This window comes from Mytilus californianus, unplaced genomic scaffold (genome assembly GCF_021869535.1).
Source record: "Mytilus californianus isolate M0D057914Y unplaced genomic scaffold, xbMytCali1.0.p SCAF_65, whole genome shotgun sequence".
NCBI lineage: Eukaryota > Metazoa > Mollusca > Bivalvia > Mytilida > Mytilidae > Mytilus > Mytilus californianus.
The window spans coordinates 795008-819984 of NW_026262718.1; the positions used below are offsets into that span (position 1 = coordinate 795008).

General features: G+C 32.5%; 2 protein-coding genes and 1 long non-coding RNA gene across 3 annotated transcripts; 1 reads left to right on the plus strand and 2 right to left on the minus strand.

Annotated features, from left to right (window-relative positions):
- Nucleotides 1-299: 299 nt before the first annotated feature.
- LOC127707337 (uncharacterized) lies at nucleotides 300-23274 on the minus strand. The gene is made up of 3 exons (XR_007984786.1): nucleotides 22541-23274; nucleotides 1838-1888; nucleotides 300-475 (listed from the first exon to the last, which is right to left on the minus strand). It is a non-coding gene; the product is annotated as an uncharacterized LOC127707337 (long non-coding RNA).
- LOC127707335 (uncharacterized) lies at nucleotides 6947-14152 on the plus strand. The gene is made up of 7 exons (XM_052211849.1): nucleotides 6947-7385; nucleotides 7960-8125; nucleotides 8765-8995; nucleotides 9442-9845; nucleotides 10455-10709; nucleotides 11133-11231; nucleotides 11728-14152. The coding sequence occupies exons 1-7, from the start codon at nucleotides 7026-7028 to the stop codon at nucleotides 12820-12822; spliced, it is 2610 nt and encodes an 869-aa protein (XP_052067809.1). The 5' UTR covers nucleotides 6947-7025; the 3' UTR covers nucleotides 12823-14152.
- On the minus strand, nucleotides 18027-19752 carry LOC127707336 (uncharacterized). Its single transcript, XM_052211850.1, has 2 exons — nucleotides 19318-19752; nucleotides 18027-18289 (listed from the first exon to the last, which is right to left on the minus strand). Exons 1-2 carry the CDS (start codon nucleotides 19616-19618, stop codon nucleotides 18126-18128), a joined length of 465 nt encoding a protein of 154 aa, XP_052067810.1. The 5' UTR covers nucleotides 19619-19752; the 3' UTR covers nucleotides 18027-18125.
- Nucleotides 23275-24977: the final 1703 nt, after the last annotated feature.

Below are 24977 nucleotides of genomic sequence, written 5' to 3' on the forward strand. Positions count from 1 at the left end.
CCTTAACTTCTTCGGTTGATGGAGGTAAAAAAATAATGTTTAAAAAATTAGAAACAAAATAAACAATTATTTACTTATGTCTGAAAACTATAAACAAATTAAATAGTTGTCTGCTAATTTCCTATTCATATTTTAGACCTACATGGAAGTAAAAATTCAAAAATACGCAAATGTTGTCTAGGAGTACTAAACATATGATCCATCATCTATGGATGATAATATATGAAAGCCATTCCGACTGACCATATTTCGTATTGCAGAATACATTAATTATTAACAGTTATACACATTACCTGAGTTCCATTTTCAAAGCTTGATTTTCACTTTTGATATACATGATGGAATCTTCTTCGTATTAAGTCAGCATGGTGGTCGCTGTCACGTTTGTCTTTATACTAACTCTTGATTGTGGTCTGGACGCTGGGTTAGTAGCCAAATCAACCATTGTCATTTCTCTATCATAGGCGGTTGCAATCTAAAACATTGAAGAATTTTATGCAATTAAAGAACCTTAGTGAGCGCTGGAGAAACAAAATAACAGTAAGAAACAAAAATTGTATAAGAAAAAAAAATTTAATCATAATTTCCTGTCGATATGCACATCTACGTAGTATGTCCTTATTATCTACAAAGTTTCATGAAATTCTGTTGTGTGGTTTCGGAGGAGTTGCGATGACAAACTGTTGCAGTAGTATATTGAAGCAAATAAGTTCAAAGGGGCATAACTCCTAGAAAAAAAATGAATCGTAATTTCCTGTCGATATGCACATCTGCATAGTATGTCCTTATTATCTAAAAAGGTTTCATGAAATTCTGTTGTTTGGTTTCAGAGGAGTTGCGATGACAAACTGTTGCAGTAGTATATTGAAGCAAATAAGTTCAAAAGGGCATAACTCCTAGAAAAAAAATTGAATCGTAATTTCCTGTCGATATGCACATCTGCATAGTATGTCCTTATTATCTAAAAAGGTTTCATGAAATTCTGTTGTGTGGTTTCAGAGGAGTTGCGATGACAAACTGTTGCAGTAGTATATTGAAGCAAATAAGTTCAAAGGGGCGTAACTCCTAGAAAAAAAATTGAATCGTAATTTCCTGTCGATATGCACATCTATGTAGTACCGGTATGTCCTTATTATCTGAAAAGGTTTTATGAAATTCTGTTGTGTGGTTTGAGAGGAGTTGCGATGACAAGAAGCAGGATTGACGGACTGACGGACGGACGGACGGGTCAAAAACATTATACCCTCCTCAACTCATTGCGTGGGGTATAAAAATATATATCAAGTGAATATATTACTCATGATACCGTGTAAAAGCTTGAAGAAAAAAAAACATATAGCAAGACCGGCTGTAAATATAAGTATCGGTAACAGTGCGTATTAAATCTAATGTAAATATTTCAGTTTGTGTGTTAATGTTTAATGCCACGTTCAACTATTTTAGTAATATCATGTGGATAAGTGTCCGTTGGTTTCAGGAGCCAGATAAACGATTCATGTTATCTGTGTATTCGGCTCGGGTGTGAGGGAGTCGTTGGTTTCAACCCCGCCCAGATCAAACCTAAAACTTTAAAATCGATATTTGTTGCGGCATGTAGGAGTAAGATTAAAAAATGGTCGGCTTTGAGTCAGATGATCAGTCTGGGTTGGGTAACATGTCTCCCTGTGGATTGTTACCTTGTGAACTACCACGTAAAACATCAGGCTCTGTTTGTCGGTGAGGAAAAGGTAGGGTTAATATTCATATGACATTAACTTTTTCTCGTCCTAAATATGCATTTAATTTGTCGCTGAACGTTCAGCAGTCACATATCATCATAGAATTAGTTAATCTTTACCTTTCTATTTCTTCTTGCGTTTTCACAGGCAAGGGAACATTGATACCAGTTCTGTCAAAGGAAATAACATAAAAAGGATAAAATTGCATCATTCTGTATTTCATGAGGCAGAAATTACTGAATTAAATCACCATTTTCATTCGGAAAGTACCTGTTTCAAGTCGTGCATATGACATTTCCTTGGTTCCGTTAGTCTATAATTTAATTTTGTCAGTTAATTCTATGAAATTCCCCTTTTTGATTTACCATTGAGTTCGATATTTTTATTAAAACTTTTTTTTTATATATTTCGATCAAGTAGCAGAAAGGTTCCAAATATAATTAAAAACTAATTGTTCAGAGAACAATTAAAGGTCTTTCCACCCATAAAGATCTATTTTGATATGAAAATATTAAAATTTAGTTTAAAATGTCATTTCCAGCGTCAATTGATAGCTTATTGTACGCTGATTCCAAAAATATATGATTTCTATACTTTTTTTTAAATAAGGGAGATAGTTTGTCACTTCCGGTTTGAAAAATGTTACTTCCGGTTTAATTTGAATGTTTACTTGACACTGATTCCAAAAAATATATGGTTCTATATACTTTTATATTAAATAAGTATAAAAAATAGCTACTTCCGGTTTACACAAGGTCACTTCCGGTTAGATTTTTCAAGGTCAAATGGCTTGCAACCTAATGCAAAAAGTCCCATGGCTTTATCATGTATACATATGAGGTAAAAGCAAAGGTCAAAATCTAAAACGTCAAATTTACCTATGACCTTGAGATCAATTTCAAGGTCATTAACCAAGGACCTCAAATCAAAAGACCCTAGGTCTTAATTATATATGGTTAATGAGTTATATCACCATACGCGTATTTTTAAATACAAGAGGGGGAGAAAACTCTTATTTAATGTTAGCACACCCTTTAAACCAAAATGTATGTGTTACGACATGTCGCAACTAACAATTTAGTAATAATATGTTGTCGATATCTTGTACGGTTTTTGAAAAGAAGTGAGAATAAGCCAAAACCAATATTAAGAATATGACCTTGACCTTTGACCTTGACCTAAGTTTTTTTTTTGTTTAGACCAAGGACCTCAAATCCAAAGACCCTAGGCCAATATCACTTATGGTTTACCAGTTAGAAACGCATATCACTTATATCAAATACATAAGGGGGAATAACTCTCATATGGAGTCTCCGGATAGCTTTGGTCAAAATAAAAATCCTAATCCTGAAGATGTAACGAGCAATTTGGTAAAATAAATTTGTCGTAATCTTTTATGGTTGCGAAGGAGTAGTGGCCACAAGAAAAACCGTGTTTGAGGAGATAACTCTTACAACGTAAGGTATTTGGTTACGCGGTTGTCAGTTTTAAAAGCGTATGAACTATACGATATCATATTCCAAATATCTAAGCGACATCTTATGAAACAACAAAACTACGCATGAAGAAAAATTAGGCGGAAGAAAAAAAAAATAATAATTAAAAACCAATTGTTCAGAGAACAATTGAAGGTCTTTCCACAAAAAAACAAGAATTTTGATATGAAAATAGTAAAAATTCGGTTTAAAATGTCATTTCCAGCGTTAAATGATAGCTAATAGTACGCTGATTCCAAAAATATATACAACATTTTTTAAATAAGGGAAATAATTTGTTACTTCCAGTTTGAAAAAGGTTTACTTCCGGTATTGTTTCACTGTTTAATTGACACTGATTCCAAAAATATATGGTTCTATATACTTTAACATTCAAAAAGTACAAAAAAAATAGCTACTTCCGGTTTACACAGGTTCACTTCCGGTTGTTTTTTAAGGTCATATGTCTTGCAACTAAATGCAAAAAGTCCCATGGCTTTATCATGTATACAAATGAGGTAAAAGTAAAGGTCAAAATCTAGAACGTCAATTTAATCTATGACCTTGAGCTCAATTTCAAGGTCATCAACCAAGGACCTCAAATCAAAAGACCCTAGATCTTAATTATATTTGGTTCATGAGTTATATCACCATATGCATATTTTTAAATAAAGAGGGGAGAAAACTCTTATTTGATGTAAGCGCACCCTTTAAACCAATATGCATGTGTTTCGACATGTCGCAACTTGCAATTAAGTAAAAATATTTTGTCGATATCTTATATCGTGTTTGAAAAGTGGTGAAAATAAGCCAAAATCCAAATTTAAAAATGACCTTCACCTTTGACCTTGACCTATTTTCTTTTTTTTTTGGACCAAGGACCTCAAATCAAAAGACCCTAGGTCCCTTTCACTAATGGTTTACCAATTACAATTACATTTATTTTAAATACAGAAGGGGAAATAACTCTCATATGGAGTTTCTGGACCGCTTCGGTCAGAATTATTCTTAAGATCCTGAGGATATAACGAACAAATTGGAGACATACATTTGTCATAATCTTTTACGGTTGCGAAGGAGATGCGTACACAAGAAAAACAGTGTTTGGGGAGATAACCCTTACAATAAAAAGTATATGGTTAAACAGGGTCAGTTTCAAAATCGCAATAACTTTTCGATATCGTACACAAAAAATCTAAGTGACATCTTGCAAAACAAAAAAGCACCGTCAGAAAAAAGTGGCGGAAGAAGAAAAAAATAAAAATAATAATTAAAAACCAATTGTTCACAGAAGAATTGAAGGTCTTTCCACATCAATTTTCTAAATAATTGATAGGTAGCTACTTCTTGTTTACTCAATGTTATTAATAGCGTCAAAGTATAGATTTCTTCATACTGATTCAATAAATAAATGGTTTCTATATACTTTAGCCTGAAATAAGGGAGATAATTGCCAACTTCCGGTTTAGAAAATGTCACTTCCGGTCTCATATGATAGCTTTATTCACACTGATTCCAAAAATATATAGTTTGTATATACTTATGCCTGTAACAAGGAAGATAATATGCTACTTCCGGGTTATAAAATGTCAATTCCGGTCTCAAATGATAGGTTATGATCATTCAAAAAATATATGGTTTCTAGGTACTTTTCCATGAATAAGTACAAAAAATACTTCTTCCGGTTCGCTCAAGGTCACTTCCGGTTTACTTTTTTCAAGGTCATATGTCAACCAACAGTTTGCAAAAGACCCTATGGCTTTATCATGTACCAAGTTTGAGTAATAATCAATTAACCTTAAATTGAATCATTTCAGGGACAATAACTCCTATAAGATATCATTGGATTGTTTCAGACCAAATGTATCAGATCTTAATCACAATTAAGCAAACAATTTGCACTAGTTCTTTAATTTGTAATTTTAAAAGTGACAGAGGAGATCAAATAACAAGGAAAAGTCAAAATTTAGAATATGACCTTGACCTTTGACCTTGACCTCAATTTCATTTAAATGAACCAAGGAACTCAAATCAATATACCGTAGGTCTCTATCACTTACCATTCATGCTATACATTTATATATCCCTTATGTCAAATACAGAAGGGGAAATAACTCTCATATGGAGTTAACATATCGCTTCGGTCAAAATTGGACAAAACATCCTGAGGATATAACGAGCAATTTGGTAAAATAAATTTGTTGCTTTCTTTTACGGTTACGGAGGAGATGCATGCACAAGGAAAACAGTGTTCGGGGAGATAACTCCTACAAAGAAAAGTATTCGGTTAAGCAGGGTCAATTTCAAAGGTGCATAAACTGTTCGATATCATATACGAAACATCTAAGCGACATCTTGCGAAACAAAAATTTATCGCAAGAACAAAATTTGGCGGAAGAAAAAAAAAAAATTAAAAACCAATTGTTCAAAGAACAATTGAAGGTCTTTCCACATCAATTTTCTAAATAATTGATAGGAAGCTACTTCTGGTTTACTCAAAGTTATTAATAGCGTCAAAGTATAGATTTCTTCATACTGATTCAATAGATAAATGGCTTCTATATACTTTTGCCTAACCCGAATAATGTCAGTCGTTATATTCCGCCGATCTCCGTCTAATCTCCGATTGCTACATTAACGCCTGAATGCATACACAGTTAGAACGCGTCAAAGCGGAAATTGATTGACGCGGTGAATTATGGGCAATTGTTTACAATAACAGATTAGGCGGGAGAAAAAGGCGGAGCATAAACAGATGATACGATTAGTAACCTCCTTAGGTTATATTACCTATTTACCTGTTCGCAAATAGCTGGAAAAGAAGGCGGAGCATGATTAAAAGTAAACACCTTCATAACAATGGAATTTGACAACACGTGTTTGCATTGTCAACATTATTTTGATGTGAACAATTTAAAAACGGAGCGAAGACGTAAACTTATGAAACATAGTGATGTTGATCTAATTGAAACTATTGCAAATTGTTACCAGTTGGAGGAAAATCTGTTGAGAAAGTATGTTGAAGAAAATGAAGACACTTATGTATGTGATGCATGTTTTAAATCTCTTAAAACCATATACAACAGCCAGAAAAAATGCAAACAGTTGACTGACACTCTCAAAGAAAAAGTTTCTAATAACTTTAAGAATCTCACCATCAAGTTAGAATATGTCCGTGGCAACAATAGTGTAAAGCGAAACAGGGACTGTTTAACCCCTTCTAAAACTGGATGTACACCAAAAGGAAAGAAATTGAGTCCACCCAGAGGATCAACTCCTAAAGGCAATAGAAGGAGACTGCAGTTCTCTACACCCATTCCAAGAACTCAAACACAGTCACACTCACAGAATCAGTCCCCTGGCCCCAAAGTCAAGGTATATATATATATATATATATAAGATAACATTAAATTCTTAAACCAATGATCATTGAACCTTTTTTACATGTAAATTACAAATACCCTGACTTAAGCCATGATTTTTTAACTTTGCAATTGTATCTCCCACTTCTTGATTTAGAAAAAAATCAACTCAACATACATGTAATGCAGCATTTGTGTAACTTATTTGAAATATGCATGTATCTCAGTTTACTGGTATTAAGGAATGCAACAAGTTTTGCTATTGTACATGTTCATTATACATGTAGCCAGTTCTGTAAGCTTTTGTAAGCAATTTATTTTCTTTCTTATTTATAAGCATGATAAGTAACAAAATCATAACACGTAATGTACATTTCTTACTTTTTTTCCAGGTGCAAATTGATTACCTCCATAGTAAAAGAAAAACTAATTTACAAGGACCTACTAAGCTGGCCTGTAGGGCTCTTGTAATGAAACAATACAAGACTGCACTGAACCATCTACTTCAAATTGACGAAGTCAAGAAAGAACTAGTTAACACTGTTAAGAAAACTATAAACCAGGAAGTAAACAAAGTATGTTCAGATAAGAACTCTGTGTTGAGATCATCAAATATAGCTAGATTTTCATGGAAGACAGTACATAAGCAATTGCTGAACACATGCCCCACTACAGTTGACCTCCTCAGACTTCTTGCTGGCAAAAAAGAGAATAATGTACCAAGAGTTGTATCAAGTCTTGCCATCCTACTTTTTTCAAGAAACCAACAGATCAACACTTTTCAAGCAATAAACAGTGTACTAATGTTCAGGGGTCATGTAAGAACTAAGGTAAATATATAAAAGATAGCAAGATTAGTATTTGGTTAAGTGAAAATTTTAACTTGTGGACTTGAGTTAGAGTGGAATAATATGAATTTCAAATTTTCAGACTGGCATACTAAATATAATTATTACATGTACATGTATGAATTTGGTAAATAATAGTGTAAATGGTCAGGAGATTTGTATTTGGTCAGTAGTACAGTTAATGTACAAGTAACAATTAACTTAAGAATGCTTACCCAAATTTATATTAATTAGTTAGTCATGTGAGTCAAGGGGCATATATAATTTTATTTTTATCTGAATTTTAAAAAGGATGTATTTACATGTGTAAAACTTGTAAAAAAATTAGTGGTGTTCCGCTTCCCTATTAAGAAAAATAAAGTTGGCTAAAATGTACATGTAGTGTGTAGAGTACACTGGTAGTTTTTTTGTTCTCAAATATGCAACCATTCATACAATTTTTACTTTTTGGTGTCTAGGAAATACCATATCTCCTTGCTTTCGTAGTATAATTGTTTCTATGAATTAGTATGTATTGATCTGAAATGCTCTAAATTTAGATGGAATTTGATTTCAGGTTTACACTACATTCAACCGTGCAGGACTGTGTACATCATACAAATCAACATTGTCCACTATTGACAGAATATGTGAGAGTTTTGACCTGCCAGTGAAGAAATGGGCTAATAAGGTTGCAGAGATGCATAACAAAGAAAATAGTAATACGAAGGACTCAAGCTTAGGTACATGTCTTGTAACTTTTTTCAAAATATTAAACAAAATATGCTGGTCTTGTGAATTATATAATTTTCTACGAGCCTCAGTATTAATCTTTTTATCTAAATAAATTTAGTCAATTTAAGTTTTTAAGTGTACATGTACTAGTATGTCCATGTTGTATTTGTTTGAAATAATAAACTTAATCATTTATATAAAAATTATACAGTTTTATAACATATTTAATGAATAGTAATATACATGTACAAATTTGAAAATGAAATACATGTACATGTACTTGTATATGCCTAGTATACATGTAGTTATAATATAATTGTGTTCAATGAATACCTTATCATTTTGAATATTTTTTATTTACGATGCAATGGTACATTTTTTTTACTACACGTAGAAAATTGAAGCTACAGTTTAATATATGTACAATTTAAAATTATGTTTACTAAAATGAATAGGGTTTGGGACAAAAAAGTTTTCACATAAAATATGTTGTAGTGATGACTTCCATAGTTCATTAGCTAGAGTTATAGGATCAATAAACTTTAGATATATTGGTGGGTGTGATCATAATTAGCAAAAAATTGTGTAGGCCTTATGCATGAAAACTACAATTTTGAATAAAGATTAACTTGTGTCTTTCTTTGCAGATGATCATAGTTATGCTATCCCCATAGATATAGAAACTGAAACCAAGATGGAGGATACATGTATATACACTGCTGAACCTTTGTTTGAATCTCCAATTGACCATTCCAGACTTGACACATCAGGAAATCCTGATTTGAGTCAAGAAAATTTACATTTACCTACACCAATAAAATGTGGAAGCTATGAGTCAGAGGAGTTACTTCAAACACCAGCCTGCAAGATAGACTTGTGTAAGTGATGGCTTTATTTACTTTTTAAGGGAGCAGGTACTTGTCATTATTGATTTTTATCTCCAAATGGGGGGTCGGGGGGTCATGAAAAAAATGGAAACTGAAAGAGGGGGGTTCACTTCTTTTGATATTTAATATGATATATTCATCTGAATATATTACATTTTCAACATCATACTTGATAATTGTATTGTCTATGCGACTCTATGGCCTTAACATACATGTATAACTAGTTCGTAATAATATATTATAATTTTAAACTTTTATTTTCAGTGTAAATATATGGGCATCATTTTGTCTGATTAAAACAAGGCATTATTTCCCTGCTTAGAGTTATAAAAAAGATGTGGAATGATTGCTTAACATTCAATTATGAACAGTCATTAGCTCCCCTAAAATTTCATATACATGTAGCACACAGATAACAATGAACTTTTTTATTCCAGCAATTGATATGGATTCACCATTCACAACAACTATACCGGTAGAAGCATCATCAGAATCTGGACCCTTTCAGATTGTGATGGATAATTTAAATCTGCACCAGAAAACCAGGCACAAGACACTGGATACCTCAAACAAGGTACATAATCTGGTGCATTCAATTGGAATACAACGCAGAGTAACGACAGACTTGGAGTCACTTTTGCCACAGGCAGACATTTTGTCGATACCGAATGAAGCTTTCATTCCAAACCAGACAGACCATGATGATTTATATGCAGATTTTCAAATATTAATTCAGAGGGCTTTAGTCACCTATATACCAGAACTTAAAGATTTTAGAGACCTTGTCACATTTCACATTGAACATCAGTACTCCAAGGCTTCAGAGAAAAAAAGTGATATAGTAAGTAAATTTATTCAGTTGTTTTTTTTTTGTTGTTTTTTTTTTAAATTGAAATCAATCATGTTTTTTACGTAATCAATCAATATTCAAACGGTACACAAATTATTTTCTGAAGAAATGAGATAACTCCAGAATTTTAAAAATAGAAGATGAAGTGAAAATTGAATATATTGGACGGTTACAAAACAAATTAACACATACATGTATATATATAAGTACTAAACAGACCTTTTCTAAGGAAGACTAATACTATTTGTTGGTTGTTTTTTTTTAACTATCAATTTGACAAACAAATTTGTGTGGTATAGTACAAATCAAATGAAGTATTTGTTATTGTAAAAAATCTGAAACTTGTGTAATATACCCCAACTTTAATGATTCATATAACCCCTTCAACAATAATTTCTCTATCTTACTGGTTAAATGTCAATATAAATTTAGGTTTTAATTAATCTTACACATTTTTAAAAGATTGAAACATATCTTCTCCTTTATTAAGTACATGAAACTTTATCGATTTAAAATTGGTTTAGCTTGAATCATTTGCTTCCCCATGTAATATTTATATCTCTTGTTGAAATTTATTAAAATCAAGTTTTTTGATTCAAGGTACCTTTGGGGATCTTAGAAAAGGATGAGAATATCACAGAGCAGATGATAGAAGTTGTGCAGCATTTACAACAATATGTTCCAAAAACCAATGACGGAAAATTTATACCAATACTGTTAGGAGGGGATGCCTTAAGCGTTGAGCGTGGTGAGGCAGCAAGTCGGGCAAGAATGGATGCAATTACTGAAGAAGACAGACTTGAAGGTTTTACGTGGAAATCAGAAGACTGGCATGGACATGTTATTTCTTTGCAGGTATTAAGAAATTTCATTTATTTACTTTGGGAAGAACTGTTTGCTTTGAACAACTTACACATGTTTAGTAAACCCTTTACACATACATGTATATATAAATATATCATATTAAGGGCAAGAATTCTTTTTCAATCATTATTTTGACAATTGGGTAAACAAAATTTGATGGGTGCTGTCTCAAGTATCAGAAGATGTGATATGATTGCCAATGAGATAACTCTCCACAAGAGACCAAATGACACAGAAATTAACAACTATAGGTCACTGTACGGCCTTCAACAATGTTTATGATTACTTTGTTATGTTGAAGGAAATTAGTTTGGCAAGTATTTGCATTTCCTGAAAGCTTAGATATTTTATAATTAAATTCTATATCAGTATATTTTTATATATACATTTCACAACATTCTTATTTCTCATCAGGAAACATTTAACCTGTTATATAAAGGAACATCATCTGGAGAGAAAGGAACACTGTTCCAGCTAAGAAATCTTTTTGACAGAAGAGGAGTAAAATCACAGGTATGTGTAAATGTTTAATCATTGGTTTTGATCCATAAATAATAGTACAAATGTACATATTGTATACATTATATTTTAAAATATTGTTAACATAGATGTGAAATTTCTAGCAATTCAAAAGTAATACATACAAATATGTTTATTGCCATTAATTGTTTTTAATGACAATAAATATAATGGAATGACTACATAAATTTATTTATAAATAAATACTTAAATTGCCATTCAGTTAGTTACAAATTAAAACAGATATGTACCCATGTACGTGTTATTGTTATTTTGTTATGACATAGATGTTAGTAAGTATATAGCATTTGATAGTTGGAAAAACTATAAGTCACCATAAAGCCTTCAACAATGATCAGAACCCATATCACATAATATTAAGCTATATATAAATATTTCACTTGGCTTATGAATATCAGTCTTTGCTTTGTGGTGCTTTGAATTGTTTGTCTCTAATTAAAACACAAATATATTTTTGTTTATGTTTCAGGTGTCAAGTGCAGTTAATGATGACAGAGAGTTCATTAGATTTGCAACACAAGGCTATGCTGTTTTAGCTGCCTTTGAGGTTTTAAACATAAACAGTGCAGATGAATTGAATGTACATATTGAAAATTTAAAAACAAATGAACAGAAAAAGACATTTCTAGAGAAATTGTCTAGTGACATCGTCAATAAGTTTGTTGCCACTAAGACTTTTAAATTTACACATGAGGGAGAAGCAGATAATAACACCAATAAAAGAACTAGCTGTGGGTTTCCGGGTTGTCCGAAGACATTTTCCATTGATGGACGTTGCCGCCAGAGACACAGAGAAACATGCCAGTACCAAAATTTGGAAATTTTAGGAAATGTTGGTCAAATCGAAAATATTAATGAAGAGAAAGAAACAGATATAGACACTAAAACTACCAAGCTGGAAGACAAAAAATTTAATTATTCTTGTTGTTTGTTGCGAGAAGGGCTGATGGATTGGTGCCGAGAAGATGCAGCCAAAGAAAATGACGGAGATAGACTTGTTAGAATGTGGCGTTTCGACATGCTAAGGTTTTCGTACACCAACCATACAAAGTACAGGCTGTTAGCTTTTAAACTGCAAGCTCAGCTTCTTGCTATATTGCCACCAAAAATGGCCCATGAACTGAAGTATAATCGTACTGTGAATATTCATGGTGGACCAGGAGGAAACATTCCTTGTGATCTAGCATTAGAATTCATGAATATGAGGGCGAAAGACGGCTTAACCGGTTTAAGAGGTAACCTTACATCTACTGCTATACAGCGTTGTGGTCGAAGCTTGCAAGGATGCAACTACCTTATTGATGGCTACACCAAAGGATTGCAACAGTTTTTTGGAAAGCCAGCAAACTCAAAGCCTTCTATCCAGAAAGACATAAATAAGCTTGTGAACAGTCTTAAAGTTGAAAAGCTGTTTGAAAGAATACCCGGTCGCAGCCATAGATCCTTCATGACCATGGAGTATGACCCAAATAGTAGACTTAATGGAAAGAATTTTTTCAGTTGGTTGACAGGGAAGAAAGAAGAATGTGCTCGTCAGCAGAGAAATCGCTCATACCGTATATAGTGCTGTGATGACATTACAAATAGTGCAATAGTTTATTTTCATATTGTGATATTTATACCTTTACCTTACATGTATGCTTTTTGCAACTGTTGTTGCAAAAGTCATTTTTTATTGAATATGTTTAACAAATTTCTATTTTCACACTGAATTCGAGTCCAAATATAAATGTACAGTGTTCCAATTACATGTAGTTCTGTTGCTAAACTAAAGCTCAGAATGACTTTTTGTATATATGAGGGTGTGGATGGGGGAGGGCTCCTTCTGTTCTGTATTCTTAAATTTTTATAGCCATTTTCTCTATTCTTTATTAATTTGGCATGAAAATCTCTAGTCTTTATATTTAAGCATCCCATTATTCTCTATTTTGTTTTTTTCTCAATTTTTGTATTTATTTAGCCCTTCATTCTGCACATTCTTTCTCCTATTATGTATACATGTACCCCTTTCAGACTCTCATGTATATACAGCAATAATCAGTGCTGTGTTGATGTAACAAATTTTTCACATCTTCTGTATCATCTTGCTCTAACACACAAGTTAATAAGGAAATGCTGCAATTTTTTTTTGTTTTTCAATTCAGAAATAAAGCATAATTTATAGAGAACAAATGGACATTTCAAATAGATTATTGTTTAAACATTTTTGTTGATTCTTATAAACAATGAATGAAGTAGTCCATTTTCCATGCTTGCCAAAAAAGAAGTTCCACTGGCTATTTTGACCTATAATTTACTATAGATTTTTATATATATGTACATTTTTATATAGATTGTTTTAATTGACACACAGAAGTATTTTTCACCAGAGTCAAGTAATATAAAATATAAATCAGTGTTTATATTACAAATCCATTTACTTCAAAGGTGATGAGTTTTGGCTGCCTAGTTTAAAATATTTTATTTCCAATATAAGTGGCAATGTATATAGTTGATTTTTTACCTGTGTTAATAATACTTATTTATTTAGTGCTTTTAATGGTTTCTTGCTTGCAGTGCTTTTTTTTTTTTTGGAAGATATAATTTCATCTGATGACATACATGTATATACACGTGAACTTAATACCTCTAAAAATTTGATCCAGCTCAAAAATATTAAATTACCAATTTCAAGAAAGTATCTAAAATCATTTTCAGTGCTGTTTTATATAATATTGATACTTGTCAAAGTACTTTAATGTTGTGATTATATAAATTTTTATTGTACAGAAAGTAGCTACATGTATATAATTTCATTTTCAGTGCTTTTTTATATAATATTGAAACTAACTTGTGAATTTTCATGTGTGTTGTGTTTTAAAAATTTTCCTTGTATTAAATTTATATACCAGGTCTATCAGTTTTATTGAGTGTGTAACAACAGAAACAGCAACTTACCAATACAACCAAACCAAAAACATGAGAGTCATTGAAAAGTAACGTGAATGAATGTGTGGATTTCCAATAAGACAACTTTATTGTCTAAAGACCAAGGATTTGAACAAAAACATGTCACCTGCACTGTACAACAATAAAAAACCAATTTATTTAAATATAAATATGCTATACATTCATACATCAATATAGTATACCATATTTATATTGTCCTACATTCTATATTGCTCTACTTTTAGTAGTAAAAATTGAGAACAGTTACAAAGATGAAAAGAAATTATTGAATAATTCTCAATGAAATAAGATTTAATTTTCGTCCTATATGCTACCAAAATACTACACACTCCATAACGTACTGTTTATCACATTCAAATAATTGTTTCAGAATCCGTGAAAGTCCCAATCATGCCAATTGAATGAAACTGGAACCAGTAAATGTACATGTGCACTCATTGGATAACTTAACTGGACAAATAAGTCTGAATCAATATTGTATATATAGTTTCACCAAGAAATTTCAAAGAAAATCAAAAAACAAAGAATAATGCTATAAATTTAAACTTGACCTAAGTATGCATGAAATAGTTGCCCCTGAACAGTATGCTGGTATAGGTAGAAGTATAACAAGAGTGCACACGCTGAAATGTCTCGTCTTCTTTACTTATCATTGATATTATGTTGATAGTCCTAAATATAAAGCTTTATTACAACTGTCACATAAACTTAACATTAACCAAGTAAACTCAACATTGACCAATGAACCATGAAAATGAGGTCAAGGTCAGATGAACCATGCTAGGCAGGCATGGACAGCTAACAATTCTTCCATACAACAAATATAGTTGACCTATTGCTTATAGTTTAAGAAAAACAGACCGAAACACAAAAACTTAACACTGAGCAATGAACCTTGGAAATGAGGTCAAGGTAAAAAAAACCTGCGTGACTGACATATAGATCATAAAATATTTCCATACACCAAATATAGTTGAACTATTGCATATAGTATTAGAAAAAAAGACCAAAACTCAAAAACTTAACTTTGACCACTGAACCATGAAAATGAGGTCAAGGTCAGATGACACCTGCCAGCTAGACATGTACACCTTACAATCATTCCATACACCAAATATAGTAGACCTATTACATACAGTATAAGAAAAACAGACCAAAACACAAAAACTTAACTATAACCACTGAACCATGAAAATGAGGTCAAGGTCAGATGACACCTGCCAGTTGGACATGTACACCTTACAGTCCTTCCATATACCGAATATACTAGACCTATTGCTTATAGTATCTGAGATATGGACTTGACCACCAAAACTTAACCTTGTTCACTGATCCATGAAATGAGGTCGAGGTCAAGTGAAAACTGTCTGACGGGCATAAGGACCTTGCAAGGTACGCACATACCAAATATAGTTATCCTATTACTTATAATAAGAGATCTTAACTTTTTTTTCAAGTAGTCACTGAACCATGAAACTGAGGTCAAGGACATTGGACATGTGACTGACGGAAACTTCGTAACATGAGGCATCCATATACATAGTATGAAGCATCCAGATCTTCCACCTTCTAAAATATTAAGCTTTTAAGAAGTAAGCTAACGCTGCGGCCGGATCACTATCCCTATGTCGAGCTTTCTGCGACAAAAGTCGCAGTCTCGACAAAAATTACTCAAATGGGATTAATTGTCATGAATATGCAACACTATATATTGCTACTGGACATTATAAAGCAAACAAAAATCAATGCATCAGGATCTCGTTAATGGATTTTTAATGGTCCAGAGACAATAGAACATACATGTATTAACAAAAGATCATTGAAGAATATGACCGAGCTCTACTTCTTGCTTTGGAAAGGCTGGCAGTTTCAGTGGTTGTGGTTTGTTGTTGAATATAAACTTGTTTTAATTTCATTCATTCTGTTGTATACAAATCAGGCAGCTAGGTTTTCTGAATTTATAGTTTGTATTGTTTTACATTTGTCATTATGGGGCCGTAAAAGCTTACTATGGAGTATAGGTTTTGCACATTGTTGAAGACCCTACAGCGATCTCTAGTTGTTTACTTCTATGTTATTTGGTGTCGGGTGGAGAGTCTAATCATTGGCAGTCATACCTTATTTTTATATAATGACATACATTATTGAATGGAGATTGTGGAATATTTAATAAATTTTATTAGACAATTTCTTCAATCAACAAAAGTATTTCTCTGGCAAGTTCAATATCACCAACACCAAGTGAAATTATGTCTTCTTCACAGTAAAGATAAGGCGCGTTACGAACGATTTCATTGATTGCTGAGTCGTTGAGATATGTGCAGCCTGGTGCATCCTCATCTTCAAGTATACTCAAAAAATCGAGCAAGTTCTCTTTCAGGAGAATGCTTTCATTGTCACTGATATGTCTGTGTAGATCAGCATCTTCATCTTGTAATTTATATTGTTGCTGTGTCGAGGCAATATTATGAATAAAGTCTAATCTATCACAAGACCCACATTCACAGTTTGCTTTGCAGAATGAGCAACATTTACAAGTCTTTGTTGTGCTGCGGTGTGGCTTATTGTCTAGACTAAAGTAGTCACTCAAAATTTCTTTGCAACATTTCACTTTCTTGCAAAAATCAACTACACTTTCTTTACACCTGCCTTTGGAAATGTCAAAACTTGAATAATAAACAACTGACAATGCATGTCTTCCGTCTCGACCTGCTCGACCACTCTCCTGAGTGAATTGTTCTAGTCCACGAGGAGCACCCCAGTGGATAATCTGCTCAACATCTGCAATGTCAACACCCATTCCAAATGCAATTGTTGCAAACACAACACGTACTTTGCTATCTATCTTGGGAAATTCAGACATAACATGCACTTTGTTTGTTTCAGCTGTAGAACGATGAAACATGGCAATGCGTCTACTGTGAACATCATCTGCACTTTCTGGAAGTTCATAGAAAAAGTATTCATATAATGCTGCACATGAACTTATGTTACGACAATAGACAATGGTCTTTTTAGCCTTTCCTTCTTTCACCTTTATATCATCCAATATCCATTGCAAGTCGCTCATTTGTTTAGTGGTTTTCTTAACAACGTACGTTAAATTAGGTCTTTCAGGAAGCATCCATATTGTATCTGTCCTGTCTTGGTTCATGTTGAGTTTTTTCAGAATTTCAAGTTTCATTTCTTTGGTTGCAGTTGCTGTTAGAGCAACAAATGGTGTTTTCTCAGGAAAAATAGATCTCAACTCGTCTAGCATGGAATATTCTTGTCTGAATTCAGCACCTCTGAAAGGACAATTACAAATATTATCTACTGACTTCTGATCATGACATATCACAAAAAAAAGTATAAAGGTAAACAAAAACTATATCTTTACAATTTTTACTAACCTGCCAAGATTAATAAAACTCATTTTTATGCCGCCACAAAAGACGGAAGTAAATGTTACAATAATGGTTGTTATGGCAACATTATCAATAAATATAGATAGTGAAATAAAAAATTGTTAAGATAAAAAGAAAATAAAAGTAAGTTGAAAGTAAATAAACGGCAGTTAGCTGTATATCCCATTTTATTCAAATACACAGAAATCCTTTTCAGCTTTTTTTGTTTGAAGAATTTGATGTAAAAAAGTTAATCTCTAGTACTTTATTTGGCTTTTTAAACATTTTTTTATTCGAGCATCACTGATGAGTCTTTTGTAGACGAAAAGCGCGTCTGGTGTAAATATAAAATTTCAATCCTGGTACATGTATCTATGAGTTTATTTGAATAGTACTGAAATAGCCTTTTAAGGACCTTAATACTTTTAAGATGGCCCCAATTTAAATTAAATGACAAAAACAATAGAGGAAAATAATTCTGAAAATATTAAATTCTGGTGTCACTGTGTATACATGCAACTAGAAACTGTCCTCACCATTCAGTTATACAGTGGGCCTCATCTATGATTACAGCTTTTACAGCAGTGTTGAAATTTCCACTTGTAAGACTTCTTCTCCATAAACCTGGCAGGAGTGCAGCCTCAGGGGATGAAAAAACTATAGAGTAATCTCCTGCAGATATTCTATCAGCCACACCTGTAAAACAAAAATTTTGAACTTTAGCCAAAAAATGTACATACAACACATAAGGGAAATAAAAAATTTCAGAATGAAAAAATAACACAATAAAAATACATATTATATAATATATCTTATTTGCACAAACTCATTTTTTGTACATTAATTAGGCCGTTAGTTTTCTCGTTTGAATTGTTTTACATTGTCATTTTCGGGTCTTTTATAGCTGACTATTCGGTATGGGCTTTGCTCATTGTTGAAGGCAGTATGGTGACCTAGTTGTTAATTTCTGTATCATTTGGTCTCTTGTCGAGAGTTGTCTCATTGGTAATCATACCTCATCTTTTTATAATCATTAACAAGAAATGGTTGAGACCTGTTGCAAATATTAAAATAAATAAATAGTAATTGACATGAATGAAAAGTAACAGATTATTATATTGCTTTATAAAACTATCTTTTATAAATATATTTAAACACACAGGGACTCGGTTAGCAGATTAGGATTTTTCAGTATACAGATATGGATAGAAAACTGCACATTGCTAGAAAACAAAGAAATATCGATAGATTTTTCTGTATACGGATATGGATAGAAAACTGCACATTGCTAGAAAATAAAGAAATATCGATGTCATCGTCAAATATGTTAATAAAGTAATACAAATAGACAGGAAATACTAAAAAAAAATATAAAAAACATTGATTAACAAAATTTTAATCTGCTAACCGAGTCCCTGTGTTTAAAAACTCTGATATGAAAGAGAAAGACAGTCTTGCCAGTCTTGGTAATAATGATGAGCTTTTGTTTACCAATTGAGGTATTTATATTAATTAATATGCATATCAGTTAACTTGGAAGTTCAGTTTCAATATTCATGATAAAATTTCAACATAATTTTTTTAAATATAATATCATTCTAGTAAATATTATGACTAATTTATGAGATAAAAAAAAACATCAACCTTCCCCCTTTTTTTAATGACGGATTCTCTAACTAATTAAGGCCAACCCTCTCAGTAAATCGAAATTACAATATATTAACCTTTATCTTTTTGACATTCTCCTACAACTGTGGCTGTTATACCCATGTCTTGAAGCTTTTTCATCTGATCTAACATGAGGGCTTGTAACGGTGATATAACCAGAATTGACGATTTCTTCGTTGTTGTCATCTCAAATAGCTCTGGTAAATGGAAGTAAATGCGGGATTTTCCATATCCAGTTGGCAATACAATGAAACAATCCTTGTTTTTCAGGATGGATTTGACAGAATCTAGTTGTTTTTCTTTGAATATAAAGTCGTATCTATCTTGTATTATTTGAAGTGATTGGTCAGCATCCATGTTTGTTTTGAAATACCCGCATTAAAAGTTACAGGAAGTTGTAAGCGCGCAAAATCGAAAGGTTGAGTTCACTGATTGGTTCCCTCTTACAGGGAACGACTGACGAGATATTTGCACTGTATGCCTTCAAGCCCTCGATAGGCTATAGGCCGCTAGAGGGCGCAGAATTATTCGAGTTAACTTTTGCCTGAAATATGGGAGATAATTGCCAACTTCCGGTTTAGAAAATGTCACTTCCGGTCTCATATGATAGCTTTATTCACACTGATTCAAAAAATATATAGTTTGTATATACCTATGCCTGTAATAAGGAAGATGATTTGCTACTTTCGGTATATAAAATGTCACTTCCGGTCTCAAATGATAGGTTAATCTATGATCATTCAAAAAATATATGGTTTCTAGGTACTTTTCCATGAAATAAGTGCAAAAAATACTACTTCCGGTTCACTCAAGGTCACTTCCGATATACTTTTTTCAAGGTCATATGTTAACCAACAGTTTGCAAAAGACCCTATGGCTTTATCATGTACCAAGTTGGAGTAATAATCAATTAACCTTAAATTGGATCATTTCAGGGACAATTACTCCTATAAGATATCATTGGATTGTTTCAGACCAAATGTATCATATCTTAATCACAATTAAGCAAACATTTTGCACTAGTTCTTTAATTTGTTATTCTTAAAGTGACAGAGGAGATCAAATAACAAGGAAAAGTCAAAATTTAGAATATGACCTTGACCTTTGACCTTGGCCTCAATTTCATTTAAATGAACCAAGGAACTCAAATCAATATACCTTAGGTTTCTATCACTTACCATTCATGCTATACATTTATATATACCTTATGTCAAATACAGAAGGGGAAATAACTCTCATATGGAGTTTACGTATCGCTTCGGTCAAAATTGGACAAAACATCCTGAGGATATAACGAGCAATTTGGTAAAATAAATTTGTCGCTTTCTTTTAAGGTTACGGAGGAGATGCACGCACAAGGAAAACAGTGTTCGGGGAGATAACTCCTACAGAGAAAAGTATTCGGTTAAGCAGGGTCAATTTCAAAGGCACATAAACTGTTCGATATCATATACGAAACATCTAAGCGACATCTTGGGAAACAAAAATGTATCGCAAGAACAAAATTTGGCGGAAGAAAAAAAAATAAATAATCAGAAGAAAACCAATAGGTCTTTCCACAGAAAAGTGGAAAGACCTAATAATCAGAAGAAAACCAATAGGTCTTTCCACAGAAAAGTGGAAAGACCTAATAATAATAATCAGAAGAAAACCAATAGGTCTTTCCACAGAAAAGTGGAAAGACCTAATAATCAGAAGAAAACCAATAGGTCTTTCCACAGAAAAGTGGAAAGACCTAAAAAGACTTTATTCATAAACTACAAATGAAGTAACTGTTTGTATTGTGGAATGGTTAGTCCCATACGTTATCCCCAAAAAACATTTCTTTAAAACAGAATGTAAAATTGTTTTCTTTGTCTATTTATATCTATACTATGTCACCTCGATTACAATTGTGGGGATATGAATTAATACATGTATTTGCCTATGTGTTTCTTCATCTGAACTTGACTCCGTTATACATACAATGTTGTTGTTTCTTTGTATTTGAATTAAAACTTATGTGGGACGAAGATTCAGATTAGAAAAATGTTTTCATACGTTTTAAATGATAATTTTTAGTTTTTGGAGTTTAGTATGACGTCCATTTTCACCAAACTCTGAACACTAAACAAATTTTATTTAGGGACCAGCTGAGGCCCACCTCCAGGTGCGATATTTTTATCGCTGGATTGAAGACCCATTGCTGGCCTTCGGCTATTATCTGCTCTTTGATTGGGTTGTTGTCTCTTTGACATATTCCCCTTTTCCATTCTCAATTTTATTCGTTATAATACGTTATTTTGATTGGCTAACAGCAAGCTCGTCATTCAGAAATCAACCTTTATTTAAAATAAAACAGAAAAATTAAAAGAGCCTTTTGGGTAAGCAGTGTTGGTTTTAAGTACTACCAAGTAGGTACATAACTGATATCAAAGGGAAAAATCTTCTTTACATAAATTCTTTGAGGTTTATTTTGTTTTTGTAGTGTTTAGTTTGATTTTCAAACTATTGTTCTTTTAATTAAAAGGGGAGAGTGGATTTTGAAACTAACTAATGTTAAAACTCCCGTTTACAATATGATGTACAATGTAAGAAAACCACCCATGATATACAAAAATTCCATGGTATCTGATATTTTTGCAAATGGCATGAGTTGCTTTATGTATATTTTTATTCGAAATTTCGAGTATCTGCAGTTCATTGATTTATGGTCCCGAAACCTGACTAAATTTGAGTAGAATGTATTTTAATTTATAAAATTGAAGTTGATTTTTTTATGTATCTTTTTCTTATATCGTTGATACAATGAATTTAAATAGGAATGTCATTTGGATTTTTTTTTAATCACAATTGACATGTACCAGTACTATACATACGATTGACTTCAGACTATTTATGGTTGTTGTATTTAATATGAAAAAATGCAATTGTTTAATGTATTTAAGGAATGACTGTAATATTTTTTCTGTCTATGAAGAAATAACATAAAAAATGTGGTGCACACTGAATAACCCGCGTAGCGGGTTATTTTAAAGTTTGCACCACATTTTTTATGTTATTTCGAATAGACAGAAAAAATTTTACAGTCATTTATTATAATTTAATTCTAAATTCCATTTTAAACCGGAGTAAACCATGAAAAAACGTTGATGACGTCACGGTCACATGACAAAATTATGTCTATGAACTGATAAACAAAACAACGTCAGCCAATCAGAAGACGCGTTACATCCAAAATTAAATTATTACACCTTATGTTTAAATTACATTTTCACGTTACATGCAGCTCATACTTACAATGCTTCTAAGTATTCCACTAATGATCTTAACTCGGTTTGGACAAGTTCTGAGTGTTGGAATTTTCTATCATCAGGAAAATCAGCTCTTGTCTTTATAAAAGGTAAATCTAAATTTTCATAATCTTTTATATATTTACAGAAAAGATGGATATTTTCTAGGTTGTGAGGTGCTGTAGAAATTTTATGTAGTGTACGATTGGTTTCCGTCCAAACATCAATAGTCTTCTGAAGCTTTGTTCACTTTCGGCAGCTACTGTTTTATCTAATCGTGCCTGGTCTTCAATAGCGGCGACTATGGCGGAAGGAAGATTAGAGGCGAGGTTTGTGACCTGTCGTCTAGTATTCTGTCTGTCTGTTGAACTGAACCTTTGTTTATCAAGGTCATGTCTTTGCCTTCTAGCCTTTTCTATCTTAACTTTAAGTGATGCGATTTTTTCATCTGTTTGTCTTCGTATCTCTTTAGCAGCGTTATCTACGTTGTATATCACGTGATTTGTATGCTGAGAAAGATCGTTATCTAGACATTCCTCGCACAGCTGGAGAGTGCAAGTAAAACAAAAACGGACGACTTGCTTCAGATGAGTGCGACATTGGAATGGTTTATTATCGATGCTCTTTATCAAGTGTTCACTAGAACTATAGATTGTTGTAGGTGTTGTAGTAACTCCACAGAAATGTTCACGCTTTCAATCACTACATAAATACTGTAGACACTTCTTACATAGCTTTAAATATTTCATTTTTCACAACGATTACAAAACTGAATTATAACTGTCGCCATTTTTGTTTAAAACAATCAACTGTTAACCAATGAACCATAAAATATTGTTTTAACATTAACAATTGATTTGAAACAATTGAAGAAAAATTGACAAACAATACCCCAGATCAGGTTTTTAATTGTCATAAATTGTTTAAAATTTATTACATGAAATATTTCATTATCGACGTTGTTAAAATTGAAACATTTTTTATGCATATATAAGTATATTCTCACAATTGTTGAGAAAAACCAATACAGTATTTTGAGAAGTATAGACTAATTTTTCCAAATAAGAAATTATTATGAAAATTAAATAACCATTTATAACGTCTAAATGGTTCTTGTACCATTGTTAAATTTATAATTTGTTATGCATAGAAGAACATAAGCTAAACCGGAAGTAGACTATATAACAATTTTCACTTTCTTTTTTTCAGTTTTGAAGCAAAAATATGCAATGCGTTATTATGTAAAATAGATTTTAAAAAGTAAGAGAAGATTTATGCCTTGTGACGCACACAATGTCATATACAGTAACAGACCTACTTATTTTGCAACGAAATTCAAGTCTATTGCATAACGTTTTTTTCTTTGATTGTACATGCAACTTTTATGTTGCAATGTTATTTTTGTTAAATTACATGTATAGGTACATGTACCAAAACCAGTTTGCAGCTTATTATGTACAAAAATGTATTTAAATACATGTAGCTGACATTTAATATCGTCAATTCAGAACAAACGAGAAAAACAACGATAATATGTACAGTATGTATCACTGGTGGTAAGCGGATGGTCGTAACGTAAAGTTACGGTTAACCGAAAATGGGAGACAACTCTAGAGATAAGTTTTTCTTTTCCGATTTTCGTGCAGTAAAAGGTTCATTTGAGCCAAACCACTTGTCTCATATACACACTAATCGTGAGTGCGTTGATATTGAAATAGAATTTGATACATAAAATCATTCGAATTTTCGTAAAAAAAATAACTAAAAAATTCGGGCAAAAGTGCAGTACTGTCATAGAGAACATATTCACGACACTTATCAACGGTGAACTACAGTACAGTTTGAGATAACACACCGACAATCAACGAACACTAATTTTAAGGAAAAAAAGACAATAGGCAGAGACTCAAGCAGGATATTTCTAATGTCACATCAGGACTTCAAGAGGTAGATAAGAAAGCCTCACAAATTGACAGCATGAAAGAAAAGGTTGATGATTTATGTGTTCGCATGACTAAAATGGAGCAAACTCAACCATCCAGATTAAAAACCCACTGCCAATATTGCAGGATGAACATCATGAACAGGCTGAACAATCAGAGGAGCAATTTGGTGATTTAGGTTCTACAATTGGCACTTTGATAGCCAGAAAAACTAGCAGATTGAGGAAAAATTTGGAACTAAACCTCAGACATTTAGTACCCCAGCTAGTTCAACAACATATCCAGACTTTTCCAAGGTGTCACCTATCACTAAACCAACTGGACTTTCTAGTTTAGGTGAGTCATACACTATCAACACTAGTCTCCAGGACGATATGTATGCATCAGCAGCGTCCACTCTGAAAGTGAGTACTGCATCTGAAGCGGCTAACCAAAACCACGAGAAAACCAACACTGAATTTCCTGTAGGACAGGGGCCCTCGGCGCCCCCTTTTGTTATTT